The 23,761-nt window shown below is 60.1% G+C and overlaps 1 protein-coding gene across 6 annotated transcripts in view; it reads left to right on the forward strand.

Moving 5' to 3' along the window:
- SEMA4D (semaphorin 4D) overlaps positions 1-23,761 on the forward strand; it is an 89,561-nt gene that overhangs the window by 46,425 nt on the left and 19,375 nt on the right. For 3 of the 6 annotated variants that reach the window (XM_025423582.3, XM_049093247.1, XM_025423581.3), the window contains exons 2-8: positions 6,591-6,657; positions 14,522-14,870; positions 16,259-16,404; positions 18,923-18,985; positions 20,412-20,510; positions 22,912-23,005; positions 23,518-23,631. In XM_025423582.3, coding sequence (XP_025279367.3) covers positions 6,591-6,657; positions 14,522-14,870; positions 16,259-16,404; positions 18,923-18,985; positions 20,412-20,510; positions 22,912-23,005; positions 23,518-23,631 — 932 coding nt within the window. Of the gene's footprint in view, positions 1-4,926; positions 4,959-6,582; positions 6,658-7,043; positions 7,178-14,521; positions 14,871-16,258; positions 16,405-18,922; positions 18,986-20,411; positions 20,511-22,911; positions 23,006-23,517; positions 23,632-23,761 lie in introns of those variants that run through there. The other 3 variants (XM_035701204.2, XM_049093241.1, XM_035701199.2) reach the window with 3 other exon arrangements.

Raw genomic sequence — 23,761 nt, forward strand, 5'->3', positions numbered from 1 at the left:
AGGGACGGCGCCTCCTCGGGCTGGCTGGAGGCCGTGTGGGCCAGCTAACCCCTCAGCCCGCGTCTTCCCCCCTGGAAGATAAATGCCGCCATGTTTCCGTGTCTCGCACATTCTGAAGCACCTGGGAGGGGGCACGGGGCTCGGGACGGGAACGCCCCACCTGCTGTGGGAGTCCACACCACGGGAGGGACAGTGGGGCCAGGCACCAGGGCAGCACACAGGTTGGGGGGGGCCGGGGTCCAGTGAGTCTGGCCCGCAATACAAGGGGAGACCCTCTCCCATGTGGATGCTGCAGAATAGACAGAATCTGAGGTGGGGGCTTCCCTTGACCTGGGACCTTCAGCAGAGGTCACCCCTGGGCACCTGCTCGCCTGCACCTTGTCTGGAGGGACAAGGACATTTGACGTACTGGGGTTTGCTTGGGGCCTAGCCTGCATTGTTTATGTGGCCCTCGTCACTCACACAGCAGCTGGGCCCGGAAGCATCTAGAAGATGAAAAGAACCACAAGGGAGGGTCGATGGGAGGGGTGAACCAGGCCCAGGGTGGGGCTCTCAGTGCTCCCCGCAAGGGCCCTCCATGCTGGTGTTTACCTCGAGCTGTGCCTCTGCGGCCTGTTTGGAAAGTAGAAACAATTGAGAGTCTGGGCATCACCTGTGTGCGGGCGGCTGGCCAGTGGGCATCTCAGCAAAGGCGGAGACCCTGGTGCCCCCCAGGTTAGGGAGAGGCTAGGGCCCTTCCAGGCTGCCTGTGGCACCCCGCAGTATTTGCCCCTTGTCCTCATGGCTGGGGAAGGGCTGTCGCTTTGTCTCCTCTGCAGCATCCTAGGGAGGCCGCTCCACCTGCCCAGGGCGACCCCGTGGTCCGCTGTCGGTGGGGCGCGGCTTGGTGTGGTTTGAAGGTGGATCAGAGGTGGCGAGGTTTCAGGACGGTGAACTTTGCTGCCAGGTGTTCAGTCAGCTGCATCCAGGGCCGAAGTTGGAGTTTCTGGGGGATCCCCGTGAAGGGAAGTAGAAGACGGTGAATTGGAACAAAATGCTGGGGTGTAATGTGTGCGCAGATAGTGCATGGAGGTTGGCACGGCAGCCTGACGTGGCACGGTGAGGGCCCTCGTGCCCTGCCTGGGGGAGGCCCCGGGGCCCTCAGGGTGCCTCGGCCTGGGGCGTGTGCCTTCTCTAATGGGCTCTGCCAGGTGAAGAGCAAAGGCCACGTCCTGCAGGGAGGCCAGGTGCAAGGAAATGGCTTCATCCCGGCTCGGCCTTCGCACACGAGCTGGACGGCAGCCCGCGGCCGGTCGTGCTGGCCTGGCTCTGGAACCCTGCTGGGTATTTTTAAGGAGTCACTAAAGAAGATGAAGGCAAAGAGAGTAGCATTTTGTGGGTTTTTTAGACTTAAAAAAGAAATCTCCGCCTGGACCTAGGCTTGTCAGGGCTCCAAGGCCTGTCCCTCCTGCGATGGCTGAAACGTGCTGGTCATGCTGCCACTGGGCTGGGCCCATGCAAGGGGCAGGAGTCTGGTCCCCTGGTGAAACTGTGTGCACAGCCCCCGTGGACACTCTGAGGGACTTGAGCACCCTGGAGGCAGGATGCTGCCCCAAGTGGCCCCGAGCGCCATCCCAAGCCAGCCCCGGATTTCGCATGATTCCGAGTGATTCTGTGACACCTTCATTCCCTGGCAAATGGCAGAGAAGGAGCCACCTCTTCTGAAGCACCTGCTGTGGGGTTGGAACACCCCTTGTCTCTGCTCTGAGCTCCTGGAGGAGAAACATCAATTCAGAGGAGCCAGACGCTTCTGCAGAGAGCAGTCTCCAGCCCTGCCTGCTGAGCCATTGCCTGCTCCGTCCCCAGGGCAATGGGAGCCTAGGGACCTGCTGGCCAGGCCTGCAGGGGGGATGCAGGACACGGGAGGGACAGAGGATGCCCAGCTTTGCTGGAGACTCCAGATTCATAACTGCCTTTGTGAGTCTGTTTCTTCTTGACAGGGGTGCCTAAAACCTGCCTCACTAGGAGCTGGGGTAGTGGGGGGCCACACAGTGGTACCCCCGCGGATGGTGCAGCAGGGCTGTGGCCTCAGTGACTAAGTCTGTTGGCACAAACCAAGGGTTCTTTCAGAGGCCTTGCATTGAAAAAAAAAAAAAAGAGAGAGAGACCTTGCATTGTAGTCAGACATGTGTACACCCAGGGAGCTAGCCATGGATAAGGGTAGTGATCTCTTGTCTATAACACTGTAATGCCTGTGGAGGGGCTGAGGGACTAGCTGGGGGTGGTGGAGGAGCTGAGGGAGTAGCTGGGGGTCGTGGAGGGGCTGAGGGACTAGCTGTGGGTCGTGGAGGAGCTGAGGGAGTAGCTGGGGGTGATGGAGGGGCTGAGGGAGTAGCTGGGGGTGGTGGAGGAGCTGAGGGAGGAGCTGGGGGTGGTGGAGGGGCTGAGGGAGGAGCTGGGGGTCGTGGAGGGGCTGAGGGAGGAGCTGGGGGTGGTGGAGGGGCTGAGGGAGGAGCTGGGGGTGGTGGAGGGGCTGAGGGAGGAGCTGGGGGTGGTGGAGGGGGTGAGGGAGGTGGAGGGGCTGGGGGAGGAGCTGGCCCTGGGAGCGGCCACTAGAGCAGCACCCTCACTACCCGCCCCCTCCGCCTCCCCGCTTAGGGAGCTGAATGGCAGCTAGGGCTGGAGGTTAGCGTAAGCGGCGCTGAGGTGGAGCCCCGGGTTTATGGCAGGGAGCGGAGCGCGCGCCTTTGCGGACCAGACCGTGGCGGGCGCCCGCAGGGGCCGAGCGCGCCAAGTCCCGGGCAGTGCGCTCGAGCTCTGGGCTGTTGGCCGCGCTGGGGCGAAGGCACGGGCCTTCCGACCCTTCACGGTGTCCCCCGCGTGGCGCCTGCACCTCGCAGACAGGCTCTGGGAACGGGAGCTTCTGGGTGGGGCTCTGCTGGAGGCCAAAATCAGGCTTTAAAAAGGAATTTTAAAGGGCGCCTGGGGGCTCGTCAGTAGAGCACGTGAGTCTTGATCTCAGGGTCATGCGTTCAAGGCCCATGTCAGGTGCGGCGCCTACTTAAAAAAATGAATTTTAAGTCAGAAGTTGGCAAAGGTCTGAGGGTGCCACCTTCTCCTATTTAATCCTGGAACACCGAGCGGCCATCAGCGGTGCTGGGGGAGCGCCGGGGGCCCACGGATGCCCCCCACGGGAGAGCCCAGGGAAGGGCACGGTTCACTCAGAGGGCCCGCCCCCGCTCCGGCCAGCGCCCAGGGGACACCCCCCCAAGTCCGTGTGCGGCAGCAAGCTGCCCCTGCCGCCCCAGGGCACCGGCCGGCTGGGATCCCCGGCCCTCCCCGGACCGTCCTCCTGTGTCAGTCCCTCGGTGGGGGTCCGACAGGACTACACGTGGGCAAACGACGCAGAGACTATCTGCTGTTCTCGGGAACTGGTGCTCTGATAGAATCCATGTCGTCAGCCTCACAAACGGAACCAACCGGACCTCAGAGTCTGTGCCTTCCTTGGTGCCCAGCAGAGTGAGAGTCCCCATCGGTCCCCGGGCGACATCGTGGCTGTGTCAGCGATGATGCTCCCTGCGCTGAACTTTCCATCCCGCGCACTGACTTGTGTTGTTGCTGGACGTTTGTACCTCTCTGCTCCCGTCACCAGTCTCACCCATCGCCCGCCCACCGCCTCTGGTGACCCCAGGTTGTGCTCTGTCTTTAAGACTCTGGTTTTCCGCTTGTTCATTGGTTTCATTTAGATACCAGTGTAACCAAGATATAGTGTTGATCCTTGTCTGAGTGACTTACACTCTCTAGGTCCTTCCATGTCATCATGAATGGCAACATGTTCATTTTGTTTTTTTTTTAAATATTTTATTTATTCATGAGAGACGCACAGAGAGGCAGAGACGCAGGCAGAGGCAGAAGCAGGCTCCCTGTGGGGAGTCCCATGTGAGACTCGATCCCAGGACCCCGGGGTCACGCCCTGAGCCGAAGGCAGATGCTCAACCACTGAGCCACCCAGGCGTCCCATGTCGGTCACTTTGGTGGCTGAGTAACATTCCAGTGTGCGTGTGCCCACCACACCTTAATCCACTCGTCTATCGAATGACACTTGGGCTGCTTCCATATCTTCGCCGTTGCCAGTGATGCTGCAGCGAGCACAAGAGCGTGTGTGTCTTTTCAGATTACTGTTTTTAGTTTTCCTTGGGTAAACGCCCCGTGGTGGAATTACTGGGTCATATAGTAGTTCTGTTAATTTTTTGAGGATGCTCTGTACCATGAGCACGCCAATCTACACTCCCACCAGGAGCACACAAAGGCTCCTTTAGCCACTTTATTCCTTTTAGCAGCTGTGTACTGCTCCATCCCACGGACGCAACACGATTTATATACGAGCCGATTTGTGCACGTACGGTGTGTGTGTGTGTGTGTGTGTGTGTGTGTGTGTGTGTGTGTGAGAGAGAGAGATGTCTCCAGAGTTGTCCTGTGGAATAGCCTCCTACTTGGGCGTCTCTCATATGTGGGGTGTATCCAGCTGAATTGCTGGTGGACAACTGCTGCGTCAGGAGCCCTTGGCACACGTTGGCCAGGGCACGTGGACACTGCCCCTGCGCCTTCCTTGAGGTGTCTCGTAGCCAGCTGGTCCCATGGCTGCCCTTCTCAGAGGCGGGACTGTAGCATCTTGCTTAGATGTGCAGACCCCTGCTAAGGGTAAGGAGCTTGGGGGGGTGATGTCACAATTGCAGAACATGGGCAGGGTGTGTGCAAGAGCTGCTTTGCCTTCCCTCCGTGCTGTGCCTGGAGCGGTCACTGGATAGCTGCCCAGGGCATGGGCCTTGGGGCTCCCACACTCACCGGCACCCTGGGGAGGGGGGATGGGAAAGGCCAAGTCCCTCACGCAGGAGAGGAAACACTCTCCTTTCTGATTAATTTTGTGCTTTTACCTCGCAAAAGGACGCTCAGATTCTTTTTATGTGCATTACAAGCGGGTATGCATGCGTGGCTTGAGGAAATGGTCTTCGGGGTGGTGGTCCTTCATTACAGTGCATGGGTTTTTCTGTTGAGAAACAAGGAAGGACTGGCGTGGTAAGAGGGCACAGATGGCCGGGGCTGGGGCCGGGGCCTGGTCGTGGTGGGGCCGGAAGTGTCTGGTTTTGCTCCGAAACCACAGGTTAGGAGCTGCTGGGTGTGCAGACCTAGGTCGAGGTTAGAAGGCGAGGTTGCCACGCCCAGGTGCGTGTGAGGGGGTCCTCGGTGCAGACCCACATACAGGCATCCCGACCTGGCAGTGGCGTCGGGCGCTGTGAGATGGGGGAAGTGCGATGCAGCCTCATCCGGCCCCCAAACGAGCAGCTCTGGGCTTGTACTTGTGGAAGTGACGGAGGCTTACTGAACTAACAGAAGAGAGACATTTTTCAGTTTTAAAATTCTCAGCATTCATGTTGTTTATCTGAACCTCTTGCTATGTGTGAACTGCTTCCCCCCCACCCCCGTGTTTTTGGGAGTGTCTGGGTGGCCACTGTGCGCTGCCGGCCTGTGCCATCGGGTTTGCGTGTCACCTGTCCATTCCTTGTGGCAGACCTGCCCTGGCGTTTAGACAGCAGGCGTGGGTTCTGGGAGCTGCGAGGGTGCGGCCTTGTCTGGCGATGCTTCTGCTGGCTCATGGGTGAAGATATTTTTGCTTGTCAGTTGGCCATCAGCAGGAGCCAACCCAGAATCAGAAAGACCCAGCTCGGCCTCTGCAAGCCTGCCACTATGAGACCAGTACTGGGCGGGGGTGGGGTGGGGTGGGGTCTCATTTGCTCAGGGTTCACGGGATGTGTCTCGGGCGGCAAGGCTTCCCCAGGGGACCCTGCCTGGAAGTTGTGCGTCACAGGTGGACGCATGGAGTGGGCGCAGCTGGCCCCAACTCCACAGAAGCCGTGGGAGGGATGGGGCATCAGCAGTGCTTCCAGGGAGCGCTTTCCACTTCTCAGCTGTCTTCAGAAGACTGGCAAGAATTGTAGCAGTTCTTCAAGCAAAAGGAAACCAAAATATTGCAACCACAGAAAAAAATGCAAGTGTTTGATTGTGAGGTTTCAGGCCCATGCTGGATCGTTGCGAGCCCTCGAGGGTCTGGTACCAGTGTCCTCGACCCCCTTGTGCATCTGGCCTGAGGCCCACTGGGGCCGCCAGCCACTCTGGGCCTCTGTGATACCCTGCCCATCCTGGACCGAGCTGCCCATGGCGAGGGCCGCACCCTGCAGGCCAGGTTTCAGGGAGGTTTCTTTGCGGGTCTGAAGCTCACAGGGTGCTCAATTCTGTGTCCACAAGCGGCGGACCAGCCCCAGAGGCCGTGTTTGATTGGCTCATCCTGCAGGGAAGTGGCTGCGGTCAGTGCTTGGGGACCGGCCAGGTTGCACTTCCTTTCTGGGCACGATTGCACACTCCCTCCTCCCTCCAGTTTGCACAAGTGCGCAAAGGCCTCACCCATCCTGGGCCAGGGCCGGCCTGCCTGAGGCCCCGGGGGTTATAGAAGAAATTGCTGAGACTTTCTTCTTGGTTGTATCCAGAAGGGATGCTCAGCTGCCGTGGACGGAGGATTTCGATGTTAAAACGTTCTCCTTTCCTGTCACTTTCAGAGCCCAGGCTTCTGAGGACACCGTCCTGGGAACAACAGGGGGCAGGTCCTGGAAGGAGAAGATTCAGGTAAAAACGCACGGCCTCCCCACCTGTGTCCCCTCGAGGCAGGGCCGAGTCCTGGTAGAAGCTTTGGTGGGGTCCCGGGGACACTGGTCCCAGCTCTCTGTGTGCTCGGGTTGGAGTTGAGGGAGGTCAGGACACGCTCTGTGGGGCACCTGTCTTGGTGCCGGGCACCTGGCGCCCAGCGCACAGCCCGTCTCTCCACACCCACCTTCGCCCTCCTGCTCCCTGCTTCCTTCTCAGCTCTCTCCCCTGGACAATTGCAAAGCTCCATCATCTCTTCTGGGGGCGCAGAGGCCTTGTCAGTGGTGTGATTGCAGGGAGGGTGCTCTGTGTCACCCCGGCCCAGATTTGGGGTCATTTTGTGGTTCGTCTTCATTTCAACCATGTAGTTCCAGCTTGAGGGGAAAGAGAAAGAATTGAATGTGAAAGCAGAAGGAAAGCCCACGCCTCCCGTCCTCCTGCCCCGCTCTGGCCGCTCTCCAGCAGCTCTGCCGCCCCATGTTCCCCGGGACCTGCTGGGCCGGTATGCTGGGGCACCGTTAGTGAGCACGGCTTCACCTCTAGGGGCACTTAGCACTTTCCATGTGTTTGCCTGGGCCCACGCGTGTGCACTGAATCACCAGCCGTGTTGGGCCAGGGGCTGCTTTGGTAGGTGGCTGCGCAGAGCAGGAACTCTAAGCCCTGGCGCTTGGCTGACAAGTATTTTCCCCCCAGGTCATGTATCTTCGATTGTGTTATCTCTTTATTTTAATTTTTTTAAAGATTTTATTTGAGAGAAAGAGATAGAGATATATAGTGAGTGAGACAGCACAAGCAAGAGCAGAGGGAGCAGACTCTCGGCTGAACAGGGAGCCCGATGTAGGACTCGATCCAGGGACCCCGGGATCACGCCCTGAGCCAAAGGCAGAGGTTCCACCATGGAGCCACCCAGGTGTCCCTGTTGATTGCATTAAAAAAATATTTGGGGGATGCCCAGGCACCTACCAGGCAGGTGCAGCAGTAACTGCAGAGTGGTATAGATGTGGCGCTCACTGTGTACGAAGCCAACACGAGCAGCGGGGCCCCTGGCCCCGGGCCTCCCTCTCCTGAGGTTACCACTGTTAATGGTTGGATGTGTGTCGTGTCCATATGTGTTTAGGTCCTTGTCGGGGCTGGGGGACAGGTGGCATCTGCTACCTGGACACAGTGGAGGCCGTCCCACCTGCTGCTGACCTCACAGGGCAGCCCCTGACAGGCGCCCCCACCCCCACCCCGGTTGTACCTGTGTCCTCGATGGACTGCAGGCCCTCCCGGGTCCCTGGGGGTAGGAAGTGAGGCTCGGCTGCGGAAGCCCCCTGCCCTGCCCTCCCGCAGCTTCTCTCAGCCCGGCTGCAGGTAAATGGCTGTCATATCATAGTTTGCGTTTCCCTGTGAGTGGAGCTTGGTGCCCTGGGAGCTGCTGACACAGGTGTCGGCCCCGTAGGCCGGGGGATTCAGGACCACGGCGGGCTCCAGTCAAAGCACAGCTTTTATCCGAGGGTGCCTCCCTTGCCTCTGGGGACAGAGCACCCATGTCTGTGGCATTTCGGTCCACCCCTCGCCCCCAGTGTCACTGGGGTCACCTCACTCAGCAGCCTCTGGGGTGACATCTGGTTCCTGAACCCATCCTGAGCCGAGAGGACAGGGCCATCTCTGCGAGGTGGTAATGCATTGGTCCCACAGCCAGTGAGGGGGAAGGGAGCCTAGGGCTGGAAGCTGGGGGCAGGGGGTGGGGGTCAGTCGGAGGACAAGAGTGCTGTGGGCCAGCCTGGGGGCAGGGGTGGGCATGGGGGGTGGTCAGCCTTGGGGACAGAGGTGGAGGGGTGGGGAGGGTCAGCCTTGGGGGCAAGGGTAGGTGTGGGGAAGCCGTGGGTACGTGCATGTCCTCTGCTGGCCAGGCTACAGGGTTGAGGGGAGCGGGGCTTCACCCACCCCATGTGCGTGGACCAGGCTCCTTGGGCCCCATGGGCCCCATGGGCCCCATGCACAGCTGTCACCAGAAAGCCCTTCCACAGACTCGTGGGTGCCGGCAAGAGTGCTCTGAACGTTGGCTTCACATCCTGCTGGTCAGTGTGGCCCTGAGGTCTTCAGGGGGCAGGGAGAGGTGGCCCCTTTGTGGTCCCTCTGTGACCCTCCCACCCCCACCCAGGGCCACAGGCAGTGGGTCCCAGGAGGGGAAGCCAGTCCCAGGGAGCCTCGTGGTCCTCGGTTCCTGCATCAGTCAGCAGTCACATCTAAGAACAGAATGGCAGGTCAAGACTGTCCTCCAGCAGAGCACGTACAGGCGTGCACATGTGGATGCACACAGGTGCACAAATAGAGGTACACAGGTGCGTGTGTACGTGCATGCACACAGGTGTGCAGTTCACATGCACACATACAACTGTGTGCATTACATGCACGTGGGTTCATGCACTTACATGTCCACGTTGCACACATGTGTGCACGCACCTGCAGCTGTGGGGGCAGTTTCCTGAACAGAACCCTCGCTGGCTGCTGTCTTCTCCACTGCAGTCCCTGACTTGGTTCAGAGGCACCGGGGGGAAGGCTGGTGGGTGACCGGCACTGACAGCCTGAGCAAGGGGCTCCGAGCCCCCTCCCTCTAGTCTCTCAATGCCCAGAGTGGGGTCGTGCACTCCTCATGAGCTAGCGCATGGCCATGTAGGTACTGGGGCCTGTGCGGTGGAACCCTGCCTCCCTGAAGGGCTCCTGGTTCCGTGTGACACTTCTCTACTGGGGACACACAATGCACACCGGTCACTTGGCTCCCGGTGACAGGCTCCTGCTGCTCAGAAGCGCCTGGGAAACCCAAGGCAACTGACATGATCCACTTGTTTCCATTTTAGTATTTACGCCATGGTCCCTCATGCTGCATGTCCCCCATCCCAGAATTCCGGAGCTGGATTCCTGTAGGAGCACTTGGTGGCCGCAGGTCCGCGCGCACGGGGCATGTGCTCTGCTTGGTGGGGCTTCAGTTCTATGTGACACCACATGCTTGTTGGAAAAGAGAACACGAAGCCCTTCCGGTGTCCTGCAGAACATGAAGCACCCACTGCCGCCCCCGCCAAAAGCCGTCTGGGGAACGTGGCCCCTCTCCCCTTTGTTGTTCCTGTGGATTTTTTAAAGACGCTCAGGAAGCTCGTGTGTGCTACAGCACAAGGAGCACGTCTGCTGGGTGACCTGGGGTGGCCGGGAGCAGGTGGCCACCCGGCTCCTGAGTGGCCGAATCTGGGTGGGTCCAAGGTGAAGGGCAGTTAAGAATTCCCCCTCTCCTCACGTGGACCGATTTGAGTAAACCACGTGTGCAGCAACCTATGTGTGCAGTAGCCCGTGTGCAGCTCCCTAGGTGTGCACGGTGCCACCCCAGCTCACCTGTGCGTTTGTCAGGCCACGCAGCCCCTGCTGGAGCTCTGGCCATTGCACCTGTCATCCTGGGGTGGCCCGCCCAGAGTGTTCTATTGTGAAGCATCCTGCCTCCAGCCCCCCCAAACCCCAGCCCTGGTCTCCTAACTGGGGTGTGCATCTACCCGCCCCCCCACCCCCCACCGCAGAAGGGGCCAGGGCCACAGGCACGATCAAGGCCTTCCATGGAACGAAGAGGATGACTCTAGAAGCAATAGGAGGGCGGGAGGGCATCCGGCCAGGAGTGGCCCTGGAGCCAGTGTCGCTGTGGGCGAGGCCCAGCCGCCAGGGCCAGCACAGGAATATTCTGGAGGACAGGCAGCTTGTGCCGAGGCTGGGGATGGGGCATGGTGTTGCTGTGGAAGATGGCAACGGGGTTCTCTGCCTCCCCACCCTGTCCCCTCCACAACAAAGTCCCTGCGCCCTCGGCCCCACTCCTCGTCACACGGGGTCTTCTGCTCCCGGCTGTTCTTCCTTCTTGGGAAGAGACGGGCCAAGTAGCTCCCTTGTTTCGCCGGAGCAGATCCTTCAGGAGCTTTCTGAGAAAGGCCGCTGTGGGGTAAGAGCTTTGAGAGCCCTGGTGTGAGACGGGTTCCATGTACCCTCCGTGTTGACAGTTGGGCACTGTGCGGGATTCGGGGCGGGTGGAGGGGAAGCCTCCTCCAGGATGTTCAGGGCGTCCTGCTCCTTCAAGAGGTCATTCTGCAGGGATCTGTCCCCCTGGAAGCTGCCAGGACCCCCCGCCCCACCTTTGTCCCCAAGGGTCTCAGATGTCACCACCATGCGCTGGGAATGGTGGCCTCCTTTCCTTCATCACGCCGCCAGGGGCTCCCGTTCCGTTAACGCGTATCCTCCGGCTCGGGACCTCCTCTTACCATCGCCCTCTCATTCTCCACGTCTCCTCCTCCTGCAGCTCCTGGGCCTCCACGCCCCGGCCTCCCCCCTCCCCCCCGCCCGGTCCTTATCTGCGCCACCTTGGCGAAGCCGCCTCAGTTTTATCTTCTCATCCTTCCCCTGGACGTTCTGTTCCTGTCGTCAGAATTTTAATTTCTGAGTTCACTTTCATTTCCTGGGGTGGTTTTCCTCCGGCATCCTGGGCTCCGGCCGCGGCTCTGTGTGGTCCACGGAGCCCGCGGACTCCCAGCCAGGGGGCGCCAGCGCTGGTGGGGGGCACAGACGGTATCACGCTGCGCGACACAGGCTTCGATGCGCCATGCGCGGCGTTGACAGTAAAGACCTGGCTGCTTTTGCTGTGTGTTTTCCCACCGGCTGTGCTGCTACTGTCACCGATGCGCCCCAGCGGCCACCCGCCTCCTGCACGTGTGGGGCGGAGGGTGGGCCCTGTGCCCCCATGCATCTTGTGTTGTCTCTATGTTCAGCGACTTCGTGTCAGGAGCTTGAAGGCACCTCTGACACCCCCCAAAAATGGGCATATGGCACAAAGCAGGGCACGTCCCCCACCCCGCTGTGGTTCTTGGAGGCCTGGTGGCTGGGGCTGAGCCCACACAGTGCCCGTGACACTCACCTGTTTGGGTTCCGGTTCCGCAGTGCGGTCACATTCCCACGGGCTATGGTGCTCTCCCCATTTTTGTCCTGATGGTTTATGCCCTTGAGCGTCACAGGATTGGGCTTTAGGACAGTGGGGCTGAACCTCTGTGTGGGCTCCAGGTGGTGTATGGCTTCTGCCATCAGCTGTCTGGGTCCTCACCTGACTGCCCCGAGTGACCTGTGTCGGGGACCCAGCCGGGAGTTCAGCGCTGCCCCTGGGCCCTTGTAAACCGGACTCTGGGCTCTGTGTTGGTATTTGGGGGTGGCGGGGATGACACATGCCAGTGGGCCTCGAATCTGCAGCCAGAGGTGCCCTGGGCAGTGGGCACGCTCACACAAAACCTCACACGTGCACCTCTTGTGATTGGGAGGCACCTCTCTGAGCTGGGGTGGTTTTTTTTAGTAAACTCTATTCTGAACAGTTTTAGATTCATGAGGAAACAGAGCATAAAGCACAGGGTTCCCATGTACCCCATCCCCACGATGAAAACCTTACTCTGCCGGCTGCTGCTGGTTAGTAAGTGTACTCTGGGGAGGTATCCGTTTGGAATTCTATCCAACTGCTGGTAATAAAAACCTGGAAAACGGTAACTTGAAGAGACTACTGGCTTATTAGCAGGTCTGGAGGCAGGCAGAGGGAAGGTGTGAGGTCCCCAGTGGATTTCCACTTGGCTGTTCTTAGAAGGAGACCCTGGTCTTCATGTTTGCGAGGTGGCGCCCGGAACTCCAGCCGTCCAGTTCAAGTTCCAGGCACCAAATGGAGGAAAGACTGAAGGCAAGACTGCCAACGCTAACCGAGTCAGCTTTCCTGGGATTTGCACCTGATACCTTCCGTTCCCAGTTCTTCAGCCTCTGCTGCCTCTGGGGAAGCTGGGAGTTGTGAGCTGGGCGCACTGGTGTCCCCAGGGAAACTGAGACCCTGTCAGTAAGCAAGAAGGGACGTGGATGCTGGGACAGGCAGTAGGCATGGAACAGAGGGAAGGGGAGGCGGCTGTGGGGGATCAGGTGCGGGTGGGCATGGTGGGGACGGCCTGGGGGTGGAGGTCCACATTGCCCACACAGGCCGCTCTTCCTGGGACCTCAGTGTCCCCCGGTTCCCCAACTGTCGGGGCTCGCTGGGTGCTGGGAGCTGCCGCACGCAGGGTCACAGGGGACCCACACAGGGAGGAGCCTCGCCCCCAGCTGGGGGCAGGACGGGAGGGAGCCCAGCGCCCTCGGGGCTGCTGTCGCGCTGCCACATGGACTCAAGTAGCCGGGACAGAGACCCCGCGGCTCAGTAGTCCCTGAGAAGGGTGCCTGTCTGGCCGTCGGGGGGCAGGTGGGTGTCTGCACAGGACATGCCACCCCAGGAGCGGGAGCCAGCAGGCGCCCCGGCTGCAGGGCTAGACGCGGCCTTGGGGAGAGGACGGGCGCCAGGAGGACGGGACCTGACCCAGCAGGCAGGCGAGCCGCTGAGGCCCCATCATGCCCTCCCCACAGGGCCCCACGAGCCCCTTCCTTTGGAGGGGGGGCGGGCCATCCTGGTGCTCTGTGTACATACGAGAGGCAAAGGTGCGCTATAGCACCCTGTGTGGTCCATGTGGTGCCAGGGGCCAGCCATATGGGGTGCTAGGTTTAGGGCTCGGGCAAGGATTCCAGGGGCCGGACAGCGTGGCCTCCTGGACCAGATGAGGCAGCCCAGGAGGGCTTCCTGGAGGTGGTGGCCAAAATGTCTCCTAAAACCTTCTCGGGAGGTTTGGTTGGGGCCAGAGGTGCTAAGGCACAGCAGGAGCTGGTGTATGGTAGGTTTGGGGGCCCTGTGGGGGGGCTAAGCAGCAGGGAACTGTTGCGGGGACTGGATGTCCACAGACATCCCTGAGGGCCAGTGAAGTTCAGGAGGCTGGTGGTGATGCTTGGGGTGAGAGGAAGGCTCCAGAGGGGGCCCAGGGCTTGGCTGGACTGAGGGACCCACAGGCGGGATGAAAGGAAGACAAGGGGGTGAGCAGGGCCTGCCCTGGGCTGAGAGGACAGACTGTTCCACCGGCTCCCAGAAGCAGGAACCTGGGCTGGGGGGCTGCGAGTGGACACCGTGCCGGGCCCCCTAGGGGAGGGCGGGGAAGCACAGGGTCCTGCTGTGACATACCTGCACCCCCCTGCTGGATAGGCAAGGGTCCCATCTCTGCTCCCACAGCTGTTTGGGAGAAGCCCACAGGAATCCTGGTCACAGTCCCGCTGGGGTCCCGGTGGGGACCCAGGTCAGGGACAGCCCCGCCTCAGCGACCTGCAGTGAGGCTGAGCTGCCCCTCACCACAGGCAGATGGGGCTGCGGGAGCAGGGCCGTGGGGGTGGCCGTGTCTGCTGCGGGAGGTCAGCCAGCCTGCATGGCGAGGTCACCTGTGTGTGTGCGTGTATGCATGTACTTGGTGTGTGTGCATGTGTATATATGTGCACGTGTGCGTGTCTGCCTGCATGTGCATGTGTACGTGCATATGTGTGCACATGCATGTGTGTGCATGTGTTCGTGTGTGCGTGTGCATGCATGCTTACGTGCCCCAGCTTAGCCTCTACCTGCTGCTCCTGCTCTTGGGCCCTGGCTGACCTGCCGACGAGGTCTATGGAGCTGGGAAGCCAGGGTTGGGGAGATCCTGTCCCCTGGTTCAGGCATTTGCATCACGTTGCAAGCTGACCATGAGCGTCCATGCTGGGGGGACGCTGAGCAGCCAGGTGGGTGGTTGTCCAGGTCCGGCCCCCATCTGTCCTGGAGCTCTGCCCCTGGGTGACTGGGACACAGTGTTGCCCTGGGGCGGCGTCCCCACCACCCTGCCCCGGCACAGAGCAAGCCAGGGGCCCAGGGAGATCTAGCCAGCAGGTGCTCCTCTATGCATCCTGACCTGTGACCTTCCTTCTCACTTGCTTCCAGAATTTCTTCGTGAGGCCGCAGAGAAGCGCACCATTGAAGAACCGGGTGGCCCTCGACATCTGCGGTGGGGACCTCACCCAGTGCCTGGGAGATGCGGGTCCTCAGCATTCACACCATCCACCCGCTCCGGGCCGTGCTGCAGGTCGTGGCCCCCCGGCTCTGAGCAGCATTGGCCGTCACCCCCACCACGGGCTCCCTGCCCACGAGCCTTCACTACCGGAGCCCCCCCCGTGGCGCCTGCGCGTGAGAATGTGCGCCCCCATCGGTGGGCTGCTTGCCGCCCTGGCCATGGCATTTGGGATGACGGTGGCATTCGCACCGGTCCCCAGGATCACCTGGGAGCACAGAGGTGAGGGCTGGCCCTTCCCTGGAGACTTGCGGGCAGCGGGGGCTGTGCTGGGTCTGGGGGGAGGGGGTGCTGTGCACCTGCAGCAGGGGAAGAGCCTCGGCCCCGGGGTGCACATGCCCAGCTGGTGCAGGGGTCCCAGGAAGGATGCTTCCCCCTTGTGCACCCGAAGGAGTGTGCACGCGGCCCAGGCCCGAACCTCAGTGAACGCCACTCCAAGGGCCTTGAGTGACGGGTGGCCGAGCGTCCAGCCAGCTGCTCTCATCTGCTCCATCTCCCTCTCAGGAGCCGCGTCCTGAGACCCCAGGTCCCTCGGGCTCAGTGCAGCAAGGGCTCGCAGGGCCCAGCCGTGTTGTGCAGAGCCCCAGGCCACGTGCCCAGGAGCCTGCGTCCGCACGTCTGTGTCCAGCCCTGGAAGATCAGGAGAGCAGGACGGCAGGCCAAGGAAACCCGGGTTCAGACCCCTCCACCGGGGCCGGGCCACAGCGAGCGCACTTACGTAACTGCCCATTGCCCGTGCCTCGTGTTCCTGCATATCGGCACCATGACCTCGTAAGAGAGGACGCATCCCTCATTTCTCTGTTTTATAAGTTGGTGGTACTTGTCCCTGAAAAATACTCAGGTTAAGGGACATATTTGCCAAAATATTTTTTTTAAGGTTTTGAGCTAAATCATTTTTTTTCACTGAATAAGGAAAGCTTAGTTCTATTTTTTATACAGTTCATCTGTGTTATGATCAAACACACATACCAGAGTATGCAAGCACAGCAGTCAGCAGCCTGAGGCGTGCAGGCAGCCGGTGGTCTCCTGGGAGGTCACGAGGTCATGCTCCTCAGAGGTCACATTCCTGGGAGGCCACAAGCCTAGAGGTCATGCTCCTCAGAAGTCACACTCCTGGGAAGTCACGAGTTTAGAGGCCACACTCCTGGGAGGTCATGGGCCTAGAGGTCATGTGCTTAGGAGGCCATACTCCTGGGAGGTCCCACTCCAGGGAGGTCACAATCCTGAAAGGTCCTTCTCCTGGGAGGTCACGTGCTTGGAGGCCACACTGCTGGAAGGTCATGCTCCTTGTAGGTCACACTCCTGGGAGGTCATGTGCTTGGAGGTCATGCTTCTGGGAGGCCACACCCCTGGGAGGCCACATGGAGTGCAGGGTTTGGAATCAGCTGGGCTGGAAGGAGTAGGAAGGGATGTTGGGCCACAGCACTGGTTAACCACAGTGGCTTGGGCCTTGCTGGGTCCTCTGCTCTTCGTGGCCATCTTAGGCCGGGGGCTGGCCTCGTGGCAGTGGGTCCACGCCAGGCCCTGGCGACCTGACGGTGTGCTGAAGCCAGGCAGGGTGCTCAGTGCATCCCAGTTCAGAAGGGCCTCACCTTCTCCCTTATCCCCAGAGGTGCAGCTGGAGAAGTTTCACGAGCCCGGCATCTTCAACTACTCGGTGTTGCTGCTAAGTGAGGACAAGAGCACCCTGTACGTGGGTGCCCGGGAGGCCGTGTTTGCCCTGAGCGCACTCAACGTCTCCAAGAAGCAGCATGAGGTATGGCACGGGCTCCGCTCTACTGCCGTGTGGGCCACAGACCTTCTGGGGTTTTCTCCTTGAACCTGCACTTCGGCCCCTCCTGGCATGTGAGGCCCCTCACTGGCCATGAGGCTGCTCACCCCGTGGCCGGCCCACAGTATTCTGCACGCCTGTGAGCAGCCTCCCGCCCGCCTGTGAGCGGCCCGTCCCGGGGTGCACCGGGGCAGCCTCCGTCGTCCCAAGCCAGCCACTCACCCAGGGGCCACCCTCCTTTCCTCGTGGGGTTGTGAACTCTTCGTCATGGACAATCTCAAGCCCATGTGGGAGTAGAAGTGATGTCAATGAGGCCTGTCCCCCCTCAGCTCCTATAGGCCGGAGTCACCTTCCTGCACCCATGTCCTCATGCTCTGGTCCCTCTGGAGGCTTCAAATCCAACCCCAGAACCATGCTTCATCCATAAGGGGTTCCCTGGGTGTCTCCTTCCTAAAGAAAATGATTCTTTTTTGTCAAAATAAGCAAAATACCACAATCACAGCCCAAATATGTTATCAAAATAGTTGTTCAGATTCCAGAAACCATCATAAATGACGTCTGAATGTGGTTGAGATCAGGCTGTTCTTGGGGTCAGCCGCTCTGCCCATCAGGTGTCCCCAGCCCTCGCTGGGAAAGCCACCTCCTGCGTTCTGGGCAGGCCCATCCACCGAGGCAGGGCCCCCCTCCCCGCCTCTGGTGCAGAGATGCAGGTGCATCATGGACTGCGTCCAGGGACTGCCCGGCCCAGCCTCTCCTTCCCTGTCCAGGAGCAGGAAGTTGTCACCAAAGGGGACGTTCACGTCCCCAGGAGCCATTCCTTTAGACAAGGCTGGATCAGCACCTGAAATCCAGGCCTCTGTTTGCCTGTTTTTCACGCCCTATGCCCTCCATCTCTCCCAAGGGAGGTAGTGGCATTTTGGTTATTTGGATTTTCGGAGCAACCTTGGAGTCGTGAATTTGAGCGCATCAGCAGAGCCTTGCTCCGTGGTGGCCCGAGCGGGACCTGCTGCTCAGACTGTCCCTGGCTGATGGCAGCCTCTCCATAACCATAGGTCCTAGGCTCAAGTCGGTGGCTGGGGTTGGCTTCTTGCTCTCTGGAACTGAGCAGGGCCGAGCTGGTCTTATGCGTTCTCCGCCCCAGACGTCTGTGCTTTGTTCTGCCGTCAGCTCCCGAGTCTGGTATCATCGGGTTTATTTCTGCCTGACTGACAACCGATAACCCAGATGCTGGCCGTCGGCCTCTGAAAAGAACAGGGCGGGCAGCCTGGGTGGCTCAGCCTGCCTTCGGCTCAGGGTGTGATCCTGGAGTCTTGGGATCGAGTCCCACAATGGGCTCCTTGCAGAGAGCCTGCTTCTCCCTCTGCCTGTGTCTCTGCCTCTCTCTCTGTGTCTCTCATGAATAAATAAAATCTTCAAAAAAAATAATTTAAAAAAAGAACGGGCTATGCCGACCTCTGCGTGTGTGGTTGGAGCCCACATGGCTCTTTTTGTGCATCCTGCGTCCCCTCGGGGTGAGGGAATGGTCCCCTCAGAGACCAGGGGGGCCCATCAGTGTTCATGTTCCCATGTCCTTATGCATTTTATGTGGATGGAGATGAAATCATTTTTATTTTACTTTCCGAGGCAAGTGGCCATTTGCCTTGGTATGTCATTCTGATGAGGACTTGGGTTTCTCTGGAAATGGACCGCATGGTTGTCAAGGGGTGTGCTGCTCCCCCTGTGGGAAGCCAGTCCGTGGAGGACACTTAGTGTAGGGCGGCATCCACGGGGATTTGCCTCCGTGTGCTCCCTGACCCCTGAGCCCCCGATAGCTGGCTTTGATTCTCTGAGCGTTGGTCATGGGGTCATCACACAGGGAGATGGGGCATCCTGGAGGTGAGGCAGGAGTTGGGGAGCCCTTTGTGAGGTGGCCTATGGCCTCTTGTCCTGTGCGGGGCAGGGGGCAGAGGCTCCGCCGCTGGTCGGCCTTGATCATGCAAGCACAGGCCATGGGAACACGCGTGGTGGGGGGGAGCAGGTGCTCCCTCGCTGCCAAGGCTGCGGGCACAGAAACCTGAAGGGAGCCCAGCGGTCACGGGAAACACAGGACTTTATTTTTCCTTTTACTGCCCTCGAGTCGGTCTGAATGGATGAAGGAGCCAACTTTGCCATTTGAAAATGCCTGTGGTTTAGCTTGTTGATAAATAGTCTAAGACTTCAGTGTTAGCATGTGAGCGTTGGCTGCTGCTTTGTGGCGAGTGATGGGAATCTGGGGGGAATGATGGAAATCTGGGGGGCCAGGCGTGCCAACTTCGGGGGAATGGTCCTGGTGGAAACTTCTTAAAGCCCCAGTTGCTCGGGCATCCGCTGGCTGAGCCTGGCTTTGCAATCTCATGTCTGCTCTCAGGGGCAATGTCTGTGCCCCACATGCCCCCGGGTGCTTTGGGAGCCATGGGTTTTGACGCCAGCGTCCCCTTTTGAATGGGGGAGATGCACTGAAACGGACTCTCGTTTCTCCCAACAGGCGTATTGGAAGGTCTCGGAAGATAAAAAAGCAAAATGTGCAGAAAAGGGTAAATCAAGACAGGTAATTTCCGGTCTCAGAAGCCCCCCAGTGACGTGACCACAACATCACAGATCTGCAGGTCCCCTCCTGCACCCCAACGATTGGGGGGCATCTCTCAAGTCAGGAGCCCCCACATGGTGGGTGCCTGACACACTTTTGTAAAGGTGAACATAGGCGCGTTTATTCAGATGGCCCCAAACCTGATAGAGAAAATCCTTCCTGGTGCCCGTGGGATGAACATGTGTGGTGCAGCGTCCAGCCCCCAGCACCCCACCAGCTTTGGGGGGTGGCCATAGGGTTTCTGCATCTGGTGCAGCAACCGTGCCTTGAGAAACGCTCTTCCTCCAGGAGGTACTGGGCCGGTCCGTGTGCTGGCTGTGTGGGCAGTGCTGCCCCCCACCCCCTGTGCCCCCCATCACTCCCTGGGCCCCCTGCCCCGACCTGGTGCCAGGCCTGTGTCCGAGTCCCCAAATGGAAGAGCCCCGTCTTCCTTGCTAGTTGGGCAGGACACCAGAGTTCAGGTAGATTAAAGTGGTTGGCTAATTTCAAAAGGATTCAAAATAAAAAAAAAAAATGCTCCTGCTGAACTTTTTCTTTAGCAAGATGTTGCACACGTTCACCGAAGTCCCTAGATCTGAAGTTGCTTTAGGAAATGGGGAAAATGCAGGCTTCATGTGGTAATAACTAGTGTTGGAGGGAGTTGTCTGAAAGCTAAATTAGGCCGAGTGCTCGCCCTGCCCGACGTGGAGGCTGCTCGGAGATGAGAGTCCCTCCCGGGTCACGTGGGGAGGGTGAGCTACTGCCAACCCATTAAAGACAATTGTGGTGGGAGGAAAAACCTTCCCTGGGCAGAGATAATTTCAGACAATAGTCCGTATAACACATATAATCCCAGTACATACATTTCAGCCTAAAATAGCGTGTTCTCTGATGGCATCTGGTTTTCTCCTGCAGGGACAGCCTCGGGCCCCTCCCTCGCCTGGCCTGTCCCTGGAGACCAGAGAAGTGCTGTTTCCAGTCCCGTGAACTGGGCAGGCCCGGGATGGGGGGGTCCCCGGGGACAGGGAGGGCAGGCGGGATACCTTGCTCCGGCCCCTCTGCAGCTCTGGCCACGCGAGGCCGGTCCCGGGTGTTGAAGAGAGTCAGTGCATCTGTCCGGCAGCGGGTGTCCAGGGGGGTCTGAGGCCAGCGCATCTTCGCCGAGTGTGAATTGGTGGTGGAGGTGAAATGTCACGGCCCCTGACGGCTGCCCCGGGGACGCTGCCGGCACACAAGCACCCAGTCCAGCTGCAGAGTTAGGCTTGTCCGGGGGCGCTGGGTCTGTGCCCTGACCCTGCTGCCCAGGCAGGGCCGAGCGAGCTTGTGAAGGTGCGGGGGCAGCCGAGGTGCCCAGTGCGTGAGGGCGGCGTCCAGTGGAGGCTGATGCTCGTTTCTTTCCCTTTTGCAGACAGAATGTCTCAACTACATCCGCGTGCTGCAGCCACTCAGTGCCAGCGCCCTGTACGTGTGCGGGACCAACGCGTTCCAGCCAGCCTGCGACCACCTGGTAAGGCTGCGGCACCCACTCCTGGGGCAGTGCTCTTAGCAGAGGGGGCCTGAGGCAACCTGGGGGGCCGGCAGCGAGGGCTCCACGGGGCCAGTGGCCGGGCTCCTGGAAGGCCAGTGTCCTGCCTGTGAACCGCTATCACCGAGGGGAGGGCAGGGCAGGGCTCACGGGGCCAGCGGCACAGAGCTGGCCATGGGCAGAGCTTCTGGGATGCATGCTGTTGGCACACAGAAGTACCAACGTGCCGTGGACCAGCCTGTGTCCTCCTGGCCACGTGTGCTTCGTGGGGGGGCTGCTGCGGCTGAGGGGCCTGGTCAGATGGAAAAGCCAGGACTCGGATCCTGATCGCGTGCTGCTGGTTCACCTGGGCTGCAAGCCAAGTGTCCATGCGCCCAAATCCACACGTGGGAGCCCTAATGCACCCCCTGCGTGTTGGTTTGGAGTTGGGGCCCATGAGCCTCCAGAGCCGTCTCTGTACCACGTTGGGGGGATGGGGCGCCTGCTGGCCAGGAAGAAGGCAGCGTCCTCTTCACCCAGCACATCCCAGCCGGTCCCCTGTACCCCACTGGCCACCTCCAGAGCTGGAGGGAACGGGTGTGTGTGCTAGGGGCTGCCCTGTGTGCTGCTTAATGGCAGCCCGGGCTCACAGGGACTGCATGGCTGCTGCTCGGCTCCGGGGGCATCGCCCTGTGGCATCGGCTGTGGACGCGGGGACCGCTGATGTAGCTGGAGGCATGCACCCCCTCCAAGGGGCTACGGCATGGCATGGGTGTGTGAGTGCCTCCCTCCCTGACCCACGTCCATCCTCCTGGCTCCCATTTGCCTTGTGTAGTGTGAAGGTCTTTGTGGGGGGGACCCACACTTTCCTCTGCAGGCCCTCGCCAACAGGGAGCCAGAAGGATATTGGGTGGCAGCGTCTTGCCACAAGAAGCCTGTTTTGCTCAGGCACCTGCTGAGCCATTTACAACGACCACAGAGAACGAGCAGCATTTATGTTTTACAAAGGTTTTATTTATTTATCCATGAGAGACAGAGAGGCAGAGACATCCAGGCAGAGGGAGAAGCAGGCTCCCTGCAGGGAGCCTGATGTGGGACTCCTTCCCAGGACCCCGGGATCGTGCCCTGAGCCAAAGGCAGACACTCAACCACTGAGTCACCCAGGGATCCCCCAGAAGAGCATTTTAAACACCTGAGGATCAACAGGCCCCTCTTCTAGTGACCGTCCCTGATTGAGTGAGTCTCAGCCAGGCAAGAAGTGCGCTGCCATGGAGAGCTTTGTTTGCTGGAACCCTAAAGTAATGATAACTTAAAGAAGATTCTCCAACCTTGAGTCTGAGCTACACGACAGTGCAAAGTGGGGGCAGACACAGGACTTGACTGGGGAACCATGTTCGTGCACAGACCCACAGGGCGGCTGCCACGACCCAGCCGTCTCAGCTTGCAGACGCTGGGGGTGTGAGGGCCGGCACTGAGAGCTGGACCTCCGCTTTCTGAGGGAGGGAAATGTGTGCCAGGTCTTATTAGAAATGTCTGTGCACCCAGGTATCTGCTGGCTGAGCTTTAGTCGGTCAGGAGTTTCCAACACCAGGTGTAGATGCCGGTCCCGTGGGCCTGTCTGCTGTTAGGTGAGGGAGTCAGGTGTCACATGTAATCTCTCCCCATATTTTTAATGACAATGTTCAGGCCACCAGAAGGCCGATGGCGCAGGCATCTGGGCACCTGGATCACACAGGTGGCGCAGGTGTGGGCGAGCTGCCTCGTGCCCCGCAGCCCCCGAATGCCCAGAGCAGTGGCGCTGGCCTATGTGACCAAGCCTGTGGGTGCCTGCGAAGACGCACAGTCATTACCAATAACCTCTCTTCTCTGGGCCGCCCCCTGTTCACACGTCCCCCAGACTGCCCCTCGTGCTGCGATCCATTCACACCCCAGCTCGTGCTCCCTGGCCTGACATGGGAGGTGGGCCCACAGCTTTCCTGTTTTTTATGCACAGGGTTTGGGCTCCCTGGTCAGGCCAGGAGGGATGCCTGACCTGAGACCATCACCCCTACTGTGTGTGAGAGCCAAATGGGGCGGGAGTCCCCAGGTGCCTGTGTCTCAGGGGGCCTGGGCCCTGCCGCCTCCAATGCTACCGCGTTGGCACTGAAATCCTGTATGTGGCCTCCAGTCGCTCGCGGGGGGCCTCCCACCCCGGGCTGCCCTTAGCTGCCTAGTGACCGTGGAGCCGTCGTTGCTGTATAACTAAAATGAGGCTCCTGGAACCCGTGGGGCCCTCGAGGCACCAGCGTCCAGATGCTCCTCCCTCTCTCCCCTCAGCGAATCTGGGAAGCGGTTCAGCACATGGGCGCCGGGAGCCAAGAGGTTCAAACTCTTCCTGATGCTCTGTCTCCTGGTTTTGTTGCAGAACTTAACGTCCTTTCAGTTTCTGGGGCGAACAGAAGATGGAAAGGGCAGGTGCCCCTTCGACCCCGCACAGAGCTACACTTCTGTCATGGTTGGTGAGTCCCACCCCCAGGCCAGCACGCAGCCCGTGGGGCTCCCTCCCTCGGCCTCCACATTCCCTGTGCCCCCAGAAGGCCCACGGGCCTCCCTGTGAACCCCACACACAAGCCTTTGAACTCATTGTGCAACAGGCCCACCGGCCACCACTGGGGCCACACGTCAGACTTGTGGGACGAGGTTATCGTGCGTCTGTACAAATTACGTGGCCTCCTGTTCACACTGTCATGCCTCCACAGAGGGCAGCATGTGGAGCCCTGTGTGCCCACCATCATGTCCTGGGTGCAGGTCCCCTGGTGTTCACGGCCCAGCCCTCAAGAAGCACCCTTCATGAGGTGCACACAGCCATCCATCCCCATGGGGAAATGCAGCAGAGCCTCCAGAAGCAGTTGCGTGTGCCCAGGAGCAGGCCCACGGCCTCTCCCCATCCCCAGAGGGGCTTGTGTCTGGCTGTGACCGGAGCTGTGACGGGTGCTGACCCCCTCTCCTCTTCCCTCTGGGGCCGCTCAAGACGGGGAGCTGTATTCTGGGACGTCCTACAACTTTCTGGGAAGTGAGCCCATCATCTCCCGAAACTCGTCCCATAGCCCTCTGAGGACGGAGTACGCGATCCCGTGGCTCAACGGTAAGAGGCAGGAGCCCCGCCGCCGTGTTCCTCCATCTGCAGCGCTGAGCCTCCCCAAAGGCCCTGGGCGCCCCCGACCTCGTGGCAGTCCCCCTGCGGGTGCATCCAGAGCTCCACACCCAGTGTCCCA

The sequence above is a fragment of the Canis lupus genome, chromosome 1 (assembly GCF_003254725.2).
Source record: "Canis lupus dingo isolate Sandy chromosome 1, ASM325472v2, whole genome shotgun sequence".
In the NCBI taxonomy this organism is placed as follows: domain Eukaryota; kingdom Metazoa; phylum Chordata; class Mammalia; order Carnivora; family Canidae; genus Canis; species Canis lupus.